At 27.1% G+C, this 23,366-nt stretch overlaps 1 protein-coding gene across 5 annotated transcripts in view; it reads right to left on the minus strand.

Moving 5' to 3' along the window:
- Nucleotides 1-3,529: 3,529 nt before the first annotated feature.
- Nucleotides 3,530-23,366, minus strand: part of alpha-Spec (alpha spectrin) — a 145,093-nt gene continuing 125,256 nt past the window's right edge. For 3 of the 5 annotated variants that reach the window (XM_075371778.1, XM_075371780.1, XM_075371777.1), the window contains 9 exons: nucleotides 23,164-23,284; nucleotides 21,548-21,917; nucleotides 20,401-20,513; nucleotides 20,085-20,108; nucleotides 17,134-17,188; nucleotides 14,873-15,080; nucleotides 13,179-13,349; nucleotides 10,687-10,853; nucleotides 3,530-4,539 (listed from right to left, as the gene is read on the minus strand). In XM_075371778.1, the coding sequence (XP_075227893.1) occupies nucleotides 4,411-4,539; nucleotides 10,687-10,853; nucleotides 13,179-13,349; nucleotides 14,873-15,080; nucleotides 17,134-17,188; nucleotides 20,085-20,108; nucleotides 20,401-20,513; nucleotides 21,548-21,917; nucleotides 23,164-23,284 (1,358 nt within the window). In that variant the 3' untranslated portion in view covers nucleotides 3,530-4,410. The remainder of the gene's footprint in view (nucleotides 4,540-10,686; nucleotides 10,854-13,178; nucleotides 13,350-14,872; nucleotides 15,081-17,133; nucleotides 17,189-20,084; nucleotides 20,109-20,400; nucleotides 20,514-21,547; nucleotides 21,918-23,163; nucleotides 23,285-23,366) is intronic. The other 2 variants (XM_075371781.1, XM_075371779.1) reach the window with 1 other exon arrangement.

Consider the following 23,366-nt stretch of genomic DNA (forward strand, 5'->3'; position numbering starts at 1 on the left):
CAAAAACACTTGGTTCACATTCACAAGAAAAAAACTCAGAACACAAACATTTTCAACACTAGAAAGGGCATAGAGATCGGAACGTATGAAAAAGTACTGGGAGGACCTCAAGGCCCAAACAGTTCCATTGAAGAGACTTGGATAATTGACTGACAAAGAGATCTATGCGGTCATAAAAGATAATAATAATATATAGATGAAAAAAAATTGTTTGTTTACATAAAATTAATATCAAGACTTTTTTTATTTTTCAATTAAATCAAATTATTTATATAATAAAATGAAGGTAATAGTTAGTTATATATGCTGCTATCAATATTTGATAGCATCAGCTAGAAAGCAGCAGAGTTGTTTGTCTTCTCCAACAAGTTTTCCAGCTATTGCCAGATCTGGGCGAGTGTGTGTATAGATTAGCAACTGCAATCACTGCTACTGACCAGAAAACAATGGAACTCACTCACATCAATATATTTTTCTTAAATTCTCAAAACTGAAAATTCAACTACAACAGAAATTTGTTAGAAGATCTACGGTTAAGTTCTCGTGAAGCAGAGTTTGAATCCCGATTAGGCATGGCATTTTACAAATCATTCATCTCATCCTCTGAAGCAATACCTGATGGTGGACTCAGAGGTAAAAAAATAATAATAATTATTTATGTAATTATTTATTTAGAATCAGCTGTTGCAGTTTTGTTGTCAATCACTGATTAAGGAAAAAAAAGACAGTACAAGAGTGATTGCACAGGTAGGAGAAAACCTAGACATACTTAACAATTAAAAAATAGCCAGTGCTAAATAGAGGATTTATCTGGAAATGTCTGTCAGCAAAAGAGTTAATATGGGAATAACTACCTTATTTCTGTAGAATAGTATGAAAAATTATCAGAGGGTGACAGAATAAGTATTTTTAAACCATTCTGAGGTTCTAACAAAAACTACAATGTATAAAGATAGTTTATAATGATGTCTAGCTTAAGTGTGAAACCCAAAAAACATAGTAGGATAGGGATGGGAGAAAAGAAAAGAAAACTTCTTTAATTTATGATTTTTATATAAACCTATTTAGAGTATAAAAAATCATGTTTTCAAACACTTTATTTTTATACTGTTGTAAATATTCTAAGAAATGGAAATCAGGCAGGTTAATAAAAACTGAAAAAATGAGGAAAGCAATTAAGTACAAAAACTGTAGATGAAGTAATTGAGAATATCATTCACTAAACAGATATTATTTCTGAAACTTGACAACCATGTAAAAAAAAGTAATATGTATAATAAATTTAAATTTAGAAAAGACGTATACTTTGTATCTGTAATTCTGTTTTGATATAAGGTAGAATTCAAAATTATAGCTAAGAAATGAGATATATAAAATTTGTTGAAACCAAATTTAAATCATCTTTTAAAATTCCTGCTTCAGATACAAGTTGATGTATGTACTTTATTGTAAAACTTAGTGGTGAGACACCTTAAGAGGAAACTAGCTTTTCAAAAATTATATCATTTTGATTTTCATATATCAAATTCAAAACTATATTTTACACAAGAAGTAATATAGCTGCTGGAAGAATTAATTCACACCGTAAGTGGTGACAGCAGATTTAAATGTCCACTGACTTCACTCTTAATAAATACTCTTTCGCTTTCACTATCTGTGCAAGGTTGAAAAGAAAACATTAGAATGATGCGTTTTAAGATTACAGTTGAAAACATTGAATTCAATTTGATAAGAAATGCTATATAAAACAGACCCTTCCCTATAATTAGAAATACTAACAAACTAATTTCAATACAAAAATTCAACAACTTATTATCATAATTCGAATTTTTGCCAAAACAATGCCATTCGTTTTAAAAGATCTTGGATAAAAAAATAATATTAAAAAAAAAGAAGGCAGTGATAAACATTAAAAATTGTTACTGATCAGCTTATAAATCAAAATTCATGTATTTTATAATTAAAAAAAAGGATTATACAAAATTTTAGATTCTAATTTTTCATGTAATTTCTTCAAAGCTTAAAAGAATCAATTTACAACTTATCCAAACATTGTTTTTAAAATTTATGTGTTTTTGTCATAATGGGTAATAGATTCTGTTATATTGATTGTTGTAAATATATTTTGAATTATATTATTTTTGTATAATCAAATAAATTTAAAGCTATAAAAATAAACCAAAATAATTAAAAGTTACTTTTAATTTATTTTCAAAGTTTATAAGTTTCATTTCAAATTTGTTAAAAAATATAATGAAATAATAATAGTTATTAGTAATTTTTTTATTATACTGTAATTCATTCACTCATTGTTTTTAAATTTATTAGAGCAAATAATTTCAAAAGGAAAATGTTTTAATCATTATTTTGACCTATTAATCATACGCACAATGTTAAAACATGTAATAATTATGTTACAACAAAGAGGTGTGGAACATGAGTTCAACTATTTTCTGTTCAAACAAAATAATTTTTTTTATACACAAGCAACTGCAAAAAGGCATCAAATTAATCTTCTGAGAAATAATTTTCATGGGCACAGAAATTAGAAAATAAAGTTAAAAAATCTCCTTTCTGCTCACCAGTAAAAATGGGTCTTAAGTGTTGTGCACTTTTGGATACCAATATTAACAAAAAGCTTGGCTTTCAAAAGATTTGCACAGTTATAAAGCGGTTAATAAAAAACAATGAAGTTTAATAAAAATCAAGTTGTATTGTGAAATAAATGTAATAACATTTTTTTACAGGATTGATTAATATGATTCATTTGAATAATAATTTTATAAAACTAATGATTTGAGAAATGAATTCCAAATTATTAGAAATAAACTGAATTGTGCTTTGTTAATATTATATTAATACATTTGAGATGCCCTGATGATATTATTGCAAGTCAACATCATTTTTATCACGAACATCAAAATTATAATGAATATCAGGACAATTTGCACTGTAATTCTTGAGTCATATGATTTGGATCTTTTCTTAATACACATCATAAATTCTTTCTGGATTAGGATGCTAATTTTAGATAATTTTAGAAATTGAATTATATTATTAATCCTTTCATCCTATGTTGAGTTATTAAGGACAACTTATTTCTTTTACCTCTCACAACAGTGTTTATCAATAAAATTATTTATTATTCGTAGTATGTGAGAATCATTTTTCTTCTGACCTTAAAGTAGTGGTGTTTTCTACGTGAAAGAAGAAGGTTTCTTAATTTTTTATATGATTCTGCACATCTCCAAGTCAGTTTAGAAAGCATTCATAATTTTTTTAATACTTTGAGAAAGAAACTAGATTTAGTGTACAGAAATGGGAAACCTGAAACAGTATTGAGTTAGTTTAACTACATGAATTAAAATGTCAAATGTACAATTTAATTCTGCAAGTATGTTAAAGAATTCGCAAACTGACCAAAGAAACAATAAAGTAATGGTAATTACAAATTAATAATAAAAATAATAAGCTGATTACAATGGGATGGGTCGATGTAAAAATAAGTGCGCATGTAAATACACAAAAAAACAGAATGAACTAAACCTTTTAATATATGATTTATATTATGCAATATATTTCTGAAACAGAAATTTATAAATAAATAAGGCAAAATTATTTTATTTTAATATAACACACTAACATTGAATTCAATGGAAACTATATGCAAAATTATGTAAATAAATTCACTTACGAAAATATTCTGAATTATTTATAACAATATTTTTAAATGCAAAAAATTTGTCAAAACTAATTGAAAATGAAATATAAAAATTAAAAATACAACACAATTTGAAAATTTAATTTTAAGTTAATAATATTAGTCTCACTAAAAAGAAATAATTTTCTTTGGTTTAAAACATTACATTTTCAAATAAAAAGATCAGCATAAATTTTATATTATTGCACAATAAAATATATAACAAAAACACCTTGAAGCATTTATAAATCTACAAAAAAGAAATTACCCACACAAATAAGCTGCTTGTTCAAACTTTTACTTTTAAAGATTCCATCATGAAAGGATTGGTACAAAACACAATCCAAATGAGAAATCTGTTTTTATATATATATAAAAAAAAAAAATAGAAAACAGAATAAACCGTGATAAAAAGTAAAGCAATACTTTAACCATTTTAATAATCACATATATACTTATCAACCATTACTAATAAATAGTATTTTATTATACATCTATAAATATCTTTAAATAACAAATATAAAATAACATTTAAATAATTATGAAAATAATTAATACTTTATTGGTTTTTCTTTTATATAAATAATAAAAACAATTCTTAAAATTTCACAGTGAAACAAATATAAATATATTACTGATCTGTCTATCTCGTTATATTATAATAATAGTAATTAATTAATAATAAAGCACGGCAGTATGCAAGGAAAGCTTTAATTCTGGAAGAGAGTGCGTGTGAATTCGATATAGTCAAGTGCTCCTGTAATTGGTCGTTCTGTTTTAGGATCGACATATGGTTTCATTCGAGCAACACAATAGTCGGCCATCTCTTTTGTAAGGTTCTGAAAAAATAAAATCATTACAATTAACGAGTGGTCTGTAATTATGTGACAAATAAATAAACAGAAAAATTCTTTTGATGCTGTTATTGAACATCTTTTCTTTCCTGTGTATTGTTCATGTTTCAATTTAAACAAAAACTGTAAAAATTATAGCAAATTTATGCGTCAAAATATAATACTTTTTTATCCTGGTTGTGCAATCTCAAATTCCATCACTTCAGTAAGCGATTCAACAAAAAATAATATTTATATTGTATTTAGGAAGTTTTTTGCTATTTTGGTAATTCTTTTTTAACAAATTTTCTGATGGCGGAGATTTAAAAAAAAAAAAGGGTTTGATGTGGACACCACATGACTTCTTTGTACACCTATTAAATTACATATATAAATTTTTTTAAATGAAAAGTACATACAATTTTATTTCATTAATAACTTCTGATATTTTTTTGTATTTTTTTTTATTGAATTATTATTTATTGCAAAACTTTTCTACAATCAGAGGTTAATAATTATTAATAAATCAATATATTTAAATTAAAAAAAACAAATTAAAAAAAGGAGAAGTCTGATTCAAGCTGATGTGTCTAAGATCCAAATATTTCATTAAGTTTTAATTGGCTATATAACTCTGGAACCAATGAAAATATGTACCACTTATGATATATCATTGAAAAGCTCTCAATGAGGGCTTATTACTGCAGTTAAGAAAAAATCCAAAATCCAATTTTTTTGGATTTTGGGCTATTTCAGACACTTTTGGTTCAGTTGATTGCAATCAAATGGGGAGGTGCATAACTAGATGTTACAACAGTCCTAAATCCAAAATTTCAACATCCTACGGCTAATCGTGTTTGAGTTATGTGAGATACGTACATACAGATGTCACGCCAAAACTAGTCAAAATGGATATTTCTGTTGAAATCTGAAAACCAAAATTTTTCGCGATCACAGTATTACACAGAAGGAAATAAAAAGTGCTATTTCAGTTCTCCACAGAGGTAGGGGATTTATTTTCTATTAATTGTTCATAAAACAATTCTACTGCATGTACAGAATGTATCATAAGTTCTTCACAGACTTTCATAAGAAAATCAGTTATTTTACTTGCAAAAATAATGTAAAACGTTTACTTAATCATATGTCGAATGCTTCGTTTGGAAGTTTTGACTACTGAAAATTTTGCTTGGATTTCAGCTACCCTGATGAAATGAAGAAGTTACAACATTTTTTGGATGTTAAAAATTAGGGGCAGAATTAGTGATTTTTCATGGTATTTGAGCTGAAAAATTGAATAAAATAGGCCTCAGAATCGTGCCTGCAGTAGTTGTTGAGAAATCGTGGGAGGGAAACCAATAAATTGGGGTAAAAAACCCTGTTTCTCATGTCTGTCCTACAATAACTTTGCTAAATGAGTAATAAATGTATAAAACTTTTAAACAAAACTTATAGAGAATTTAATTGTAAACAAAATGGAGTATGATAAGTTTAATAAAATAAAGAGAAGTTATAAAAATTCAAATTTTATTTAGAAACAGCACATTACTAAATTTGTCAGAAAGCTACTTGTTAAAATGTAAACAAAAAAACAAATTATTTTTTGATAATGTGAAACATTTGTAAAAACAAAATTTATAGTTAAAAATTGCTATTAAAGAATTAAAAGAAAAACAACTGAAAATTACACAATTGTAAAATAAAAATTACTTAGATAATTTTTTTTTATTAATGACAAAAATGCAATAAATTATTATTTCAAACTTGGTAATAAAATAATAAATGATCAACAATGTGCAATACTGTATAAGAGTTTCAATTATTCAGTTAAATACATTAAATATATCAGGTACTGTAAATATGCTGCAGTTAGCAAAGGTTTACTGTAAATTTTAGTTTGAACATGATCGATTTGCCATTGAAGTAATGGCAATTACTAACAGAGGTATACGCTGATATGGTATTCATTTTGGTTGTATGTAATGGTAATGCTACAGCTGCTGCAGAAGAATATGAAATGCGTTTTCCGAATCACAGAATTTCAAATCCCAAAACAATTAGTATGACTTTTTGCAATCTTCGGGAAACAGGTTCACTACATAGTATTCGTACCAGCTACAAATGATCTGTCCAACACGATGCTGTTATTGACAAAATTATTATTGATGCAGTTCCGGTGTCAGTACATGATATCTTTCTAAGCAAATCACAGTTGTAAAAAGAAAAACAAGTTTTATTCTTATCATAAACAGTCAGTTCAAAATCAACACCCAGGAGACCGTCCACTTCGCTTATAGTTCTACAACTGGTGAAATGCAAATCGACAACTCTACAAGTATGTTTTGTTTACCAATAAGACAAATTTCATTCCGAGATGGCATCAACAACTTACGCAATGAGTGTACATGGGCAGAAGTAAATTCTCATGAAACGGTGGAAGGCAATTTTCAACACCAATTTAGCATCAATGTATGGTGCGGCCTTCTTCACAATCAGCTGTATAGGCTGTTCATATTACATGGCTGCTTAACTACTGAAGTTTACTTGCACTTTCTTTAAGAAAAATTGCCGCAGTTGCTTCAAGATGTTCCTCTAGGGCAAGTATACTTCCACCACGATGGTGGGCCTTCCAAGTTCTCTTGTGTCATTTTCACCTACTTAAATCATTTCCCTCAGAAATGTTGCAAAAGTCCACATTCTGACCACCAAGATCATCTGATCAAACATCTTTAGATTTCTGCTATATAGATTTTCAAACATCTGGGGATGTATGAAAAATATCATATATATAAAAGAAAAATACATACTTTTGAGGAATTAACTGCCCGCAATATGAATGCGACTAAGCAATTTAAGGATAGTCCTGAAGAACTAAAAAGAGCAACAGAAGCAGTACAGAAGTGTGTTAAGAAATATGTTAAAATGTAAGCTCATTTTTGAACATTTATTATAACCTGGTACAAATAATGCACTTTGGTCTAATATACACTTTCTAAATAAAATTCAAATTTCTTCTAACATTTCTTTGTTTTATTTAACTTATATTACACCATTCTGTTCAAAATTAAATTATCTAAAAGTTTTATTTAAGGATTTTATGTGTTTACTATACATTTAACAAAGTTATCATGTCAAACATAAAAAAAACAGGGGTTTTTACCCTAATTTATTGGTTTTCATCCCAGATTTCTCAAAAACTACTGCAAATACAGTTCTGCGACCTATTTTATTCAATTTTTCAGGTCAAAAACCTAAGATATTACTAATTCTGTCCCTTAATTAACACCCCAAAGATTTTAGTACAAATTCATTTTATCAGGGTAGCTGAAATCAGAGTGAAACTTTCACTAGCCGTTAACTCGCAAATGAGGCATTTTAGGACATATGTTTATATGAACTTTTTCTATTATTTTCGAACAACAGGATAGAAAACTGGTTGTGAAGGAAAACGAATTTTGCTGGAAACCTTGGCTGTAAGTTGACTGCTTTACATAAGCATTCAAAATAGAACACACCTTGTACTTCAGTGTACAGTCATTTTTATAAAGCAACTGTATTCATTCCTAACAGATGGCAAAGTTTATCAGTAGTTTTAATGGGAACTTTTTTCTTCACAACCCTGTTTCTGTTCCACTATTAATTAAAATTATGAAACTACAAACTATAATGCATTGTTAAATTAAAGACAAATAGTTCAGTGCAAAAAAATGTTTGTACACTTACTGAGAACCAAATAACTTTAAGAAATTATATGACAAAATTGCTGTTATGATTAAACACATTTTTACATAATTTTCTTTACTGACACATGAAAATTTAAATTGTACAATTTCTACAAGCTTTCTTTGTAAACTGAAACTCACATCAATACCCATCAAGTGGTTTGTAAGACATAAGACTAAGTTTTTTCTGGTATATAAATTATAAGATTAAAAATAATTAATTATTAAATTGAATGTTTTACCGAGATCAGAAATGAATGATATCTTTGGAATTTAAGATATTTTTCGAAAATTAAAAGTGGGTGGGGGAGTACACAATTTTTCCTAAAACCAAGCTGAAAGTTTGTTAATATGTTATGTTTTTTAAAACGTTAAATGTCGAATTTTCATAAATGTGACACCATTATTATAACATATGGTAAAAATTAATAAGCAAACTTTTAGGTTTATCAAATTTACTTTCGTTCAAATCTACTTTATTGCAACAATTAGAAAATTAAGGTGACACTGTCATCATGATCATACTGGAAACCTGTATAACAATAAACTTGTTAATCTAAAATATAATTATTGAAAATAATCAGATAGTTAATATATATTGGCAGAAGAATATTTTTATTTAAGAGAGTAAATCCTTTAAAGGGTAGAATGTGGCAATTACTGTAAAATTTCATTATACTAATAACTATTTATTCAGATGTAGAAGGATTTTATTTCTGTACCTGCCACTTGTAAATCTGTTTCAGAAAGACTTTTTTCTTTTAGCTCTTAAAAAAAAGATGATTAAAAAATAATCATGGAGAAACAAGTTTCTTAAAAAGTTTCATTATGAAAACTTTCACTTTTAATCACTGGTTTTTCCAGATTCAAACGATAATCACTGGTTTTTACTTGTTCAGTGCCAGAGTGTTATATTTAAAACAGGATGTTTGATCGGTTATTACGCTGAAAGTTGATCTATAACTTCACTTTAAACAGAATTTGTCAGATTGTACGCTTTTAGTATCTATCAATCATGTCAGCATGTTTAAGTGATTTATGCTGAAAAGCAAATTCCTAGATTACTGAGTTATTAAATCTGGTTCAGCTGATCATCTCTGTTAAAAGAATACTTCAATTTGGCAAGGTATGAGTTAAAATTATATGTCTGTTTTATATAGAGTCATACACATCGATATCACTATGAAAAGAGTTAGTCAGTTTCCAAACATTAATATAATAATACTATTATTATATTAAGCAATAGTAAATAAAGTTGTTTAAAGTTTAATCATTTGGACAGATAATAATCTTAAAATTTATGAATACATGTATTACACTGACTTATTTGTGTATTTATTTTTGAGTAGGGTTTCTTAGCTGTTGCACAATTTCTGATCAACTATTAACTTAACATTATACGTACTCGGTGGTTCAGTTTTGGGTTCATTAAAGAAAAATGAGAAAAAATTTAGACACTCAAATCTTATACATCAGTATTATTCTATTATCTGGTAAAAACCAATAAAATAACATTTATGTATAGTTTGAAACATGTTTACAAAATGAGTTAATCTATATAAATTTAATTTTTCAGAAAAATCTGTATAAAATTTTAAAGTCATTTTCATGTGACATTAAAGAAATACAGTTGAGAAAGGTCAAACATAAAAAAACAACAAAAAAAAACGGAAATTGAACAAAAGGGGCAATGATAAAGTTTGCTGAACTTTCAAAATAATTTCATAGACCTAAAAATTTAACTTTTACCCAGTAACTATATTGGAAAGTACTACTAACCATTTAGATTTATTTCATACTGATGTATTAACAGGATAAAAAGTCGCACAACCAACTCTGCAGTTGCAAATCCAATCCTGTAGTAGTATTATTTATAAAGAAAATTACTTTTGAAAAAATAAAAAAATTTACTTCATACCTCTGTGGTAAGTTTTGATGCAAACTATTCCTATATATCCTCCAAAAAGGTGGATTACCTCCATAGAGTAATGCTCCATTTATAAATAGAATTCAATTTGAAACCAAATAAGGCATACATTTTTTTATTATGGAACTCCCCAATCCTTCAGGGTAGAAAAACTTTTTTTAAATTTATATTTTATTTCTAAATATATTAAAAAGATATTTCTTGATATAAAATATATATACAAAACAAGTCTAACTACTTTCACGTATAGCCCCCTCATTCTAATTTAATTCAAGAAAAAAACATTTTATCAATGTCTTCAAACAGGCTACTACAGATTTGTTCAGATGATTATTATAACAATTTTTCTTTTACTATGAGCAGAATTTTATAACAAATTTTTAATATTTTTTGACTTTGTGACACCAATATGCAATCAATAAAAATTTCTCTTTTTTATACATCTTAATAATAAGAAAGTAACCTGTAAAAAAAAAGTGTAATGAATATTCAATTTCCACTTACAGCATATAATTCCTCTTTAGTGACATAAGGTCTATCCCCAGCTGTGATAGCTCTGAAGGCATTTTCTATTTCTTCTGAACTCTGGACATTTTCTGTTTCCTTACTAATCATAAATGCCATATATTCTTGTAATGATACATAACCATCTCTGTTAGGATCAACAACATCTAAAAACAAAACATCACTCGTTAGAATTTTATAAAAGCTAATTTTGAAACATCTAGAAGGTTAAATCACTGGACTGTAATGTGCAGACATTAATTTTAAGCAAACAACTTTTAAGTTTATTAGCAATTGTTTAAGAATTTGCATATTTTCACCATGAAAAATTACCTACCTTCTATTTACAACATTTTGAATATTTTCTTTAAAATCATCATAATTTCAGAATAATTTTATCATTTAATCAATCTAGTTGAAAATGTAATGAATATAAACTACACACCTATAAATAAAAATTTCACGTGATAAGACAAATTATTGCAGTAATCTTCTACATCTGATCTGATAGCATTTAAAATAGCAAAAGAATGATACAATATAGTGCAACACATATATATATATACATATACACAAACACATAAATCTTTCACCACATAGGATCTAATACAGCAACTGAATCTTTCTGAAGTATTAAATGTTACTGCTGAATAATATTAACAAATTTATTCATTTAAATACATTAAATCACGAACCAAATTAATAATTATAATAAATTAATATATAATTTCAGTAATACTAATTTATGTGAACATATTTAGAAAATTTATAAGAATGTGATAACATAATAGAAAAAACTGAATAATCTCATTTTACCAAGTTTATTACCATACAAAATAGTTTTGAAGTTTGGTGAAGGAAAAATACATTGTTTTACAGTTTTAAATACTTAGCCATTAGTAACAGGAGAAAATGTTTTACAACTCCTAATATATATATATATATATATATATATATATATATATGGGTGGAAGAAGGGAAGTTTGGGGAGTAATGTGGTATACAAAGTGGCGGAAGAGAGTATTTACATGTAAAATTTAAACAAGGAATCTGACAATTGTATAGATATAAAAAATATACTGATTGTATATTTTTTCCTGCGATGTTGAAACTGCCCTACTCTACAAGAATGAAAGTCTGTTGTTAGTTATACAGCACATGAAAATACTACAGGTTTTTAATGTCAGATGACCCAATAACAAGTAACTTTCTGGATGAAGATGTGATGATAAATTAAATGACACGCAGAAGAAGAATCCCAGACCCTTGCTAGGAATTGATAAAAAACCAAGAGATCTAAAAGCCCAGCTAACCCCCACTACACCATTTGGCTGGATAAGTGGTGGTGTTATGATTTGGAGCATGACTGAGGTACGCTGATGATGAGAAGAATAGTTGAAAACAGGTTAAGAGTTAAGCAGAAAACAAGACTGTGGTTTTACTATGTTGAGACTCTATGCTATATATAGGAACAAAAAGCATAATAATAAATTCTGATAGGTAAGGTCAGACAAAAAATTATGAAATTTATTCATTTTACTTATTACTGAAGATACTAGTCAGTATAAATGTGAGAATGATGGACTTAATACATAAACAATTACTAACAAACTTTTAGAAATTGACCTATAAAAATACTTTCATCAAATTTCAAATAAGAGTAATGAATTAACGATTTTGGTGACAAAGATTTAACAACACCCAGTTTCTCCATTACAATAAGTCAAAATAAATATCTTTATGTTATTAGCAGTTAAAAGTAAAATAAACAAAATAAAAACAAGGACAAAAATAAAATACATATAAATTAGTTGGTGAGGTTAATTGAGATATAAATCGTGTATAACACATAAAACATTGAAAATAAAAATATATGAATATGAGCAGACAATGGATGTTTGTTTGCACGACTAGTACACTAGACACAGCAGTTGGCGAGGGGCAAACTTTCAGCTCAAGTACTGTAACAGAAGGCAATTGCATTTTTTCAATTACAATATTTTTAATATTTCATGTTTTATTATGTGTATTTTTATTAGTTCAAACCTCAGTAGAGATTTTGATTTTTTTTTATATATATGTTTATATTAATTTAACGTACACTTTATTAACACAATTTTTTTTAGACTAGTTTTTTTTTCTCCTAAGACATCTTTGGAATTTAATTAGCAAATTGCAAATTTTGCTAATATTTGTAATTAAAACATACATTAAATTACTATTTATAAGTGATTAAAAACAGCAAGGAACTACTGTAAAACAAAGATTTTGACATGCTCTGAAAAACTTCAGTGATTATGAGAACTGGTTTAGAGAAGAATGTGGTTTTAGTTATTGGGATTTTCCTTTACTTTAATAGCTTTATTTCCAAAATTTACAAATTTCACTACAAATTTTTATTTATAATTATTGTTCAAGTAATAATTAATTCTTTTGCTTTTTGTGAATGCAATTATAGAGTAAAGTATATGTCAAATAAATAATACTTTTACCTAAAATGGCTTCGAATTCTGGATCCGGTTGGCCTTCTTCAACCATAGGTAAGTCATAACCAAGTGCTCGTAAGCAAGACTTAAATTCATGTTGATTCAATCTTCCGCTCTTATCCTTGTCAAAGTGTTTGAACATCATTGAGAATTCCTTCAATGCATCCTCACTCACACCTGGTTTAGAAAAAAAAAAATGTAATTAACATTTTGAATATATATAAAATTAAATCTAACAACCGGTTCATTGTTCAGGCTGCAAACAATTTATATAAAGTTTAAAAAGTGAGCGGTCACCGTCAATTATTAAATGTCTAGTTATGCTTATAGTTACTGCTTATTCTGTGAAGCAGTATCTTCAGGGAAATTATAAAAATTACAGTAATAAATTTTCAATATCATGAAAAAATACTAGCAACTAACATCAAATTTTTGAGACTGAGTATTCTTTCTTCTACTTCATAGAAAACACCAAATGAGGAGTTAGCATTTTATAATTTGATATTATGAAAATTATGTTTTAAATTCTATTTTATCTTTCTTCAATGTAATTTTAGTGCATTCATTAAAACAAACATATATGTTAACACTTTTGAAAGTCGGCAGGATAATGCCACTTCAACATTAATAAAGTATCCGATTTAAACCAACTTTAGAAATATAGAGTAATAAAATGTACATTAAACTATTTCCACTAAAGAAATATTAAATTCCATGAAATACAATCTCAAAATCATAAACTCACTACAAAATAATTTTTCACACTATAAATGTTTAATTAGCACTTAAAACAAAAACAAATGACTAAATTATACCCAGTTTAACAATTGTTAAAGCACAAAATTAATTATTCTACTGATAAAATGAATAGTTTAAATACACCTAAAAGAACAAAACATAATATTGTATATAAAAATAATTGGTACTCGTGCATTATTATGAGAGGATGTACATATTTTTTTAAAAGTATATTACTAATCTAAATATTATGTAAATTATAAATCTTCTTATGCATAATCCAACAGTTATTTGTCATTTAGTTCCATTACTTCTTTTACTGAGCAGCCAGAAGTCATCATTCATATGAAGAATTTCTTTATCAATAGAGCAAGATCACATGTCCATATGCTGATATCATACAGGAACAGCTAAATATAAATAACGTGTCTTGCATCATTTAAATACAAAGAGCATCTCACCTAGTAACCTAAGTGCTGTTTGTTTCACAAATCTGAACTTCCCACATTTATTTTATTTTTTTTCATGTGCATCGCTCTGACACAAATCTAGTTAATATGAAGTGACTGAAATTTTTCTTTACTCTATTGTTATATATTGCCATAATACGGTCACCATGAGTTGGAATAATGTGTTAGACAAATGAACAAGACAAATCCCTTATTACATTGATTTTAATGACACCTTTTATTACACTGACAGATCTGTCAGGAAGAATTCTTGTCTATTAGCAAATTTCAAAATTATGAAACCTTGTGTTCGGGTCAACTTTCATTATGAAACTGTTGCTGTAATACATGTGCATATTTCTCTCATATTATTGTTTGTTAGCTTCTGGTAGCTGCTGACAATCAACCAATAACTTAAGTACAAAGTAGAAATAATTCAATTATACGTTTGATTGATGTAAGTAATTATAAAACATATGTTCTGTAGTATTAATGAAATTTAAATTAATTTACCTGATTGATTTCTTGCTTGAATCTGCTGTTCTAGATTATGTTGCATTCTCATGCCCAACTGATCTAATTGATCCCACTGCTGTGCTAATCCAACAGTACTATGTTCTGTGTATCTATTATCGAGAATCAAATGTTCTTCCAATATTGCTCCAAGGTCTTCAATTTTCTTGAGATCTGATCTACGAGAACGTACTTCTGTTGCTTTTCTCTATTGATGGGGAAAATTATAATTAGTTTTGAGAATTAAATTTACAACTATCAGGTTCTACATATAACAAATTTAAAGAAATTTTGTTTGATGAAGTCATAAAAACTGCATGTATTAGTGTGTTGATAATACAATATTCATTGCCAATTCTAAGTTATGGTTGTACTTTGTTAATTACAAATCATAAAGATTTGCAATCTTTATTAAAAAGACTGGTTAAGAAGCATCATTATTCTAGCTAACAGAATTATCAGGGAAAGATACTTAGCAGTTTACCTTTATCTCTTTTACAACAGTAATTTAAAAAAAATCAATTTTTCCTACATTTTCTAGGTTCTTATCACATTTTCTTATACAAGAGATTATTTAACTCATTAGTCTAAAACTCTGTTTCAAAAATAATACAAGTTTTCCTTGCAAATCTTTAATGAATGTGACAATTATATATATATATATATATATATAATGACAGGGTTTTTTAAAATTTATTTTGAAGGTAAATTAGAGAGGGAAAAATTAAAAGATATACTTCACATCATTATCTCAACATTTATATTTAATAATATTTGTAGAGCATAGATTACTTTATTTTTACAAAATATTTTTAAGCTTATAAAATTTTATAAAATAAATTTTTACTCGACCAACTGCAGACTTTCATTAAATGTGAAACAATTTTATCCTTTTTCTTATTTAACTTGCATGATATGAAATAGGAATTTGGGGCTATATTTGGAATATATTTGGGGCTTTCTTTCACTCTGTTATTCAACTGCGCTCTAGAAATGATAATAAGAGAATGACTCAAAAAATGCCCCCCAAAAGGAAAGTAAGCTGAAAAATCAAAAAAACTATCTTGATTTCGCCGATGACTTGGCACTGCTAGCAAACAACACTGACAAAGCTAAATCTCAGATATTAGAATCTCAAAACACTGCAGATAAAACTGGCTTCAAAAAGACAGAAATTATCCTCGAAAAACCAACACAATTAAAAGAAATAAACATAAATGGTAATGGAATCAAAATAGTAATCCAATTTAAATACCTTAGAGAAATAATAAACCAAAAAATTGAAAGAATAATTGGAAGAACCTCCATCAATAAAAAGTACCAGAGACAGGCACTGGTGGACTGCGCCCAATAAAGTTGTGTACAAAGAGTTAGAAACCATCACAGATACCATGCGTAAGACGAGACTATGATTCTTTGGACATATCATGCGGATGCAAGATTCAAGACTTCTGAAACAGCTAGCAAGTACAATCTCGACTTGAAAAACACCATGACAGGATGCGAATGGATCAGAGAAATAAGAGAGGATCTGCAGGAAATTGGCCTTACACCAGAAGACACCACAGATAAGATAAAATTTAAATAAGAAAATCACGAACAAAAACATTCGCAAGAAAAACTCACACCATGAGCATTTTCAACAAGAAAGGGCACAAAAAATGAAAAAAAACTGGGAGGACTGCAAGGCCCAAACAGTCCCATCGAAGAGACTTGGATTATGGACTGACTAAAGTGATCCTATGCGATCATCAAAGATAATGATTTTATATATATATTTTAATTAAATATTTATTTTTTATTTAATGGGATTAAAGAAGAAAAATTATTTTTATTACAAAAGATAATTATGACAAAATCCATGAAAAGCTTGGTCATATAAATTGTCACAACAATAAAGAGTTGCTATTTTTAATGTGATGCAAATATCTGTAATTCTAAATTTAGAAACTGTAAATATAATTTAATTATTAAAAAAAGAGGGAGAATAAAATGTATGAAATACTCTCAACAATTAACTTAAAAGGACTCTAATAACAGGAAATCCACAGCAGAAATGTTAGAAGATTTTTTATGAATAATATTTAATCAATATTTTTATTACAAATTATTTTGAAAGCAATACACTTCAACTGCTTAAAAAAAAATCATTAAGTGTGATAATTGGAAAACTGCAATAATGTTTTTAATATAAATAGGTTACTAACAGACTAATTAATAAAACAAATATTAATTTCTGTGAGGAAAAATAATTTCATTACCTTTGTGGCTTCCAGCTGTTGTTCCAATGATCCTGAACCTTCCATCATTGATGTTCTATAAACAAACATTTTTTTTTTTTAGAAAAAAAAATTTATTTCTGAGATAGTATATTTAAAAAATGGCCTATTTTATTATTATTTTTTTAATAATTACAAAGTTATTTAGAATAATAGTGAAACATATGGGAATCTATAATTTATTTATGTACACTACAGGTTTAGTACTGTTCACCATATATACAAGGTATGATCAAAATGTATTCGACCTTGCTCATAAAAACAGGTTACGTTAGGAACCTTAACAGGTTCAGTAACTTGTCAATTTCAAAGAAGACATCTTCTGATAACACAATTATTCAAGCAATGTTTCCACTTTTTGGAAGCATTTTCCCAAGTCATTTTTAGCGAATACCATAAGTCCTCTTGTCAAATTTCTTGTGATCTCTTTTTTGTTTCCAAACCCCTTTCCTTTAAGTCTGGGAAGCAGCCAAAAGTTTCAGGGAGTCATGCCTGGTGACCTGACCAAGGAGCATGCTGAAGATGTTTGATGCTGATGATTTTTAGAATTTTTGTAATTGTAATAGCGAAATTTAACTCGTACAGCATTCTTTGCATGCCTGTATGACTTAACGTTAGAGACAATGCATATTGTCAGAATGAGTGATGAGGACTTCTGATGATAGTTTGTAATTCTTTATACCCCAAGTAGTGTGAAAACCACTTCAGCTGTAATTACGAATCCACGTTTTAACTGAATGAACACAAGAGATGGGATACATCCATGGCATTACCCTAACTAGTAATAATGTCAAAGTTACCTTTAAGTAGCTGTCAAACTTTAATAATTCTTTAAAAACATTTAACAGAAAAAACATATTCAGCCTACTCCACTAAACAGCGAGACATTTGAATCAACCTTAAATTAAGTCTCAGAAACGACCTAATACAACATGCAAAATTTCCCATTTTCCTGCACCACTTTGTATTATTTTATTTAGCCTAGCCATATAGCCATCACCATGTATTGCAATCTACTGTTAATATGTTAAGATATATTTGACACTTTGTTTTTTACTTTTTGTAAAATCAAGCTAAGTTTACACCAGTTGTACTCAGAGCAGGCAAGCTTCACAATCTATAACCAATTTATTTATTAGTTTTGCGTATTAAATTATATTTGATAGCAACCCGTATATAAGTGGCAATAACGTTCTTTTAGTTATCAGTAATATAATTGCTAGTTCCTTTTTATGTATAAAATAACAACATTTTACAACGGTGAAAAAAGGATTTAAATGGTAAACATATTTCCATTAACTTGTAACAGAAACGATTAATCAATAAACTTTCTCTATTTATCTTTAAACCAGTTAATTAAAAGTACTGGACAGAAAGCTTACTGTATATTTATAACACACTTTAATTAATTGTTAATCAGGATAACTGATTTTATTAATTTACTAAAATTAAAAATATAATTTAACTATGATGATAAACTACATAAATTAAAATACAGATTAATAACATCCAAATATAATAATGGTAATCAATATTAAAATTAAGCATTATTTCAATAAATTAGTACAGCAAAATATACATAATTTCAATTAAACGTATTAACAAACCATGAGCATTAATGATAAATAACGATACTAGGATTAAAAATATATCATTCTAATTATGAAAAAATAAACAAACTATATTTTACCTGGACCACATGAAGTAGTTAAAGAAACAAATGTTAAAAATACTAATACAGAATTCATACAACTACTTTTAGCTGTAAAAAAACAACTTTTGAAACAAATTAATATAGCTGAAATTCTATAAAACCTTAGACAATAAATTAAAAAAAAAAAAACACTTTATAAAAACTATATTGATTTCCTACAAAACAGAAAACTTTGAAGGTAACTTTTCTATTGAATATTGGTTTCATTTTCAAATTGTTAGCTAAAAAAATATTTCAGAAGGAATATTAAAATCTCTTAATAGAAACAGGATATTTCAGATAAAAGTTTTCTTTTCTTATTGTCTTGATAAATAATAGTATATTTTGCCAGTAAAGCATTTAAAACTATGCCTTTAAATTGAATCTCTTCTCCTCTAATGAGAATATTAACAGGAGAAGAAAACATTACTGAAGGAGAATAATGGAAAGTTCAGGCCATATTTAAGTTGATACGTAAAGCAAATTTTAAAATTCATTCACCAGGGAAGAATACCTACCATCTAAAAAGTTAAATTAACAACCCATAACAAATGTCAGTTACAATAAAATGATTAATTTTTTTTTATAGTAATCTCTTTTGATTTTGGTAAAAGATGAATTGCTCATAGCTGGCTACCAGATTATAGTTAAATTAATTTTGTTAAAAAGTATTCAACTACAATACAAGAACAGAAAATACTCTTTACTTAGAGAATAATAATTATAAATAAAACTGCACACCTTTTAGTGTGGCTTAACCATAGATAAATTAAAAAGAGAATAAAACAAAAAAAAAATTGGATTTGAAAGAGAAATGTTTTATTATAATAAGTTTTAGACATGTAATTCAAACTATGAGATTAGTACCTAATAATAATGCCAGGGTATTTAACAAGTTTTTGACATGCACACACCACAGTACGAAGTTAATGAGATAACATGTATAAAATAATCACAAATCAAACACATACTAACTGGAAAAAACTTCACAGATTTCTAATCCAATCCCTTTTTTCTTTCACATGGCCTACTATTTCTAATAGTAAATAGTTTCAACATAAAAATTAAAATGGTTTAAAAAAAAAATAGGGGATGTTTCTAATTACAAATACAAAACATTAATAATTATTTTAAAAATGCACACATACAATTAGTAAAAACTACAGCAAACAATCTGTTAAAAATAATTATTTCATCATTTAGTTAGTAAACAAAATCAAATAATATGATATTCAAATACCCATCCCAGCCCAGAAGTCTGTATCTGTAAACAATATCAACCACCATTAATAACTAAAAAATAGACATATTTATAACAAATCTTAAAAAAATCATAAATACATTTAAAAAAAATTAGTTAATAAAAGAATAACATGGAGAGGAAAAGCAATTAATTTACTCTTAATATATATATATATATTTACTTTTAGTATTCAAATAGATAACATTTTGTTTAGCCAGAAAACTTTTAAAATTAAATAGATTCTAACAATTAAATTATAGAATGAATAATCTAACAATGAAAACTTGAGATAATAACATAATTTAAAACTTGCCTGGTTTCCGTTAGCCACTGGTGGAAAGCATTGGCATGCTTTGCAAATTCTTTTCTAAGTTTATCATTTTCTTCCTGTCTCTGGGCTTCTTTAGCTAATTCAATATCACGTTCCTGTAAACACAAAACCACATAAAATAATGAATTATTTATGACACTAACAAACGTGTATTTTAACAGGGTCCTACAGTAAGCAAATGATGTGGTGAGGTTACAAACTATAAAAATGTACTAAATTTTTAAGTGAATATTGAAAGCTCACAATTATCATAAATGAAAAGAAATATTACTCTAATTAAATGTGAAATAATTCTGGAAGCATGCATCCAATAAGGATTAATCCTTTACTCTCTTATGCTTGAATGAATATTATGTGTTACTGTATATTAATGTAAAAGTTTATGAGAAAAACAATGGTAAAGACAGTTTCTTGATAAATGCCTTTAGATGAATTGAAAAAAAACAAACACCGAAGACAGTTTCTTTTATCATAAATGAAACAACTCTAAGGATAGCAGCACTGAACATGTGAAAAAATGTTTACATCAACACTCAAGATGGGCATTTTAAACATCTATTGACTTGTAAGCAGAAAAAAAAAATTAAAAATATAAACTGCTTAGTTTCCTATGCATATGTAATTAAATTACTCTTTTATTATATACAGTTCATTTTACATGTCGGTTGAGTGACTTTATAAACATCAAATAATGTACAATACTGGACGGCTAATTGTATTTAAATAAAAATTTTGTAAGAATTATGTTAACAAAAAATTTTGTCCGGTTTTCAGTTTCCCTGACGAAATAAGGTCATACTGGAAATTTTTAAGGCGTTATTGTAAGGGGGTAAACTGATGGTCTTGTATGTTTATCAATCTTAAAAATCCTATAAAACAGGTCCCTTATCAGGTTTCCTGTTGTTTTTATGAAAATAAAAATTTAGTGACAAAACATGTTTTTTTAAGTTTGAAGTACAATAACTTCATTAATGGCTCATAAGTGAATAAATTTTATTATAAAAACTTGTGGCGAATTTAATTCTAAGAAAATTAATGTAATAATGTATGAAAAAAAAAAATAATTATAATTATACCATAAAAAAAAACTTTTTTTAATAAACTACTATGTAGTATTTTATAACATTACCTTAATAATTTTCTGGAGATTTCTCCAAGTGTCTTCTAAAGCTTCCATTGTGAACCACGTGTATGGATTTGGTCCAACATTAAAACTCTTAATTTGCTGATCAAGTGCAGCAAGAGCTTCAAAATCAGCTTGAGCAGTCGATAATGAAGCTTGGAACTGAGCATGGGCTTCACGAAGTGCTCTTATCTCTTCGATAGAGTTACATCTTACAGGATCTGTCAAATCTTCTTCTGCATTCTCAAACCATGAATTGAAGGCAGATGCTTTTTTAGCAAATGTCAGATACAATTCTTCAATTTGTCTAAACTGTTCTTGCATTCGCAACAGTCGCTGCTTTCTTGCATCTGAATCACCAAGGAGTTTCTGCCATCTAAAATTTTTTAAATTTAACATATTAATACTGAAATATTTCTTATTATTTATTTATTTTTTTAAATAAATTTAATTCAAAAAGGTAAGTACACTAAGCTAGCTTAACGACATTAAAAAATATCAACAGGATAAATCAAATAAAATATAAGGTGAATCCCACTCAAAATAACAGTAAATATGAGGGTAAATGCTATCACTTATAATTAATAATGAAATAATTCATCATGAAAAAAATAAATTTATATTGAATAAAAAAAAAGGAAAAATGTTCCAATCAGGAAAGAAAAGTTCTTCTACATGAGATATCAAAATCATATTTAAGAAACAATTAAAATTTTACATTTTCATGCATGAATGAATCACAAAGTGCATTCCAACACTTTCTAACTTATGTTAAAAAAAAAGTTTTTTTATTTAAATTTAACTATCCTTAATTGCATAAAGAAAATTTGATATTATAAATTCTTTTACATTTTTCTAAAATTATACTTACACTATATTTTATTTTTAATTTCTCAAGAGGATTAAACTTTTTATTCTCATATAAAATGAATACTGCTCTAGGGAAATTTCCCAATGAATATAATTAGTAATATGAATATCACACCAGGGAAAGGGTAAAGAAGTATTTTCCCCCCTTAAAAGAAATAAAAATTAACTATTTTAAAACAATGTAAACTTCAAATGGTTATCTATTTTAATAACTATCATCCCTCACACCAGCTCTGTCTCCATTCTTCAATCAACCAGTAAAATGTTAGGTGATCATTGAGAAAAAAAAATAAGCTATAAAAAAATTTGTTTCATTTAAAAATAGATATGTCATCACCAATAAATCCAACTATAATAGCATATCTCAGCACAGAATCAAAATAGGTATAACAATGAGCATAATAGTTCTACCTGTAACTTCTACAAATATTTTGACAGAAAATAATGTTCTGTTACACTTTGTACAGAATTTATCATTCATTATGTGCTTTCCATTTCAAAACAACCAGGAATTCCAACTTTGAAAAATTTACATTGCTAGAACATAGAACTCCCTTTTATATATTCAGAGCTGTTAGTAAAGTTGAAATGTCACAGATTCTTCTTTACAACAGTTTTATTATTTTTAATACTCATCCAAGGTCAAACATATCATCAACATCAGAAAGTTAATGATTTCAATTGCAAACAAAACCTGAAAGTAAAATATGAATAGATCACAATGTATATGTTATTTAATATAAAATGCATACCTAGCGATAACATCGGCATGACGCTTAAGGATAGCTGGCGTCTGATCATGATTTGCAGCTATCAGTTGGTCTTTCAATGCAGTAATATTCTGGATACCTTCATGTTCAAATGCGTGTAATCCTATTAAAAAAATTACATCAATGATAGGTAGATATATGTAAAATAATTATCAAATTTAAACTAATAACTATAATTGTTATAA

The sequence above is a fragment of the Lycorma delicatula genome, chromosome 7 (genome assembly GCF_047948215.1).
Source record: "Lycorma delicatula isolate Av1 chromosome 7, ASM4794821v1, whole genome shotgun sequence".
Lineage (NCBI taxonomy): Eukaryota > Metazoa > Arthropoda > Insecta > Hemiptera > Fulgoridae > Lycorma > Lycorma delicatula.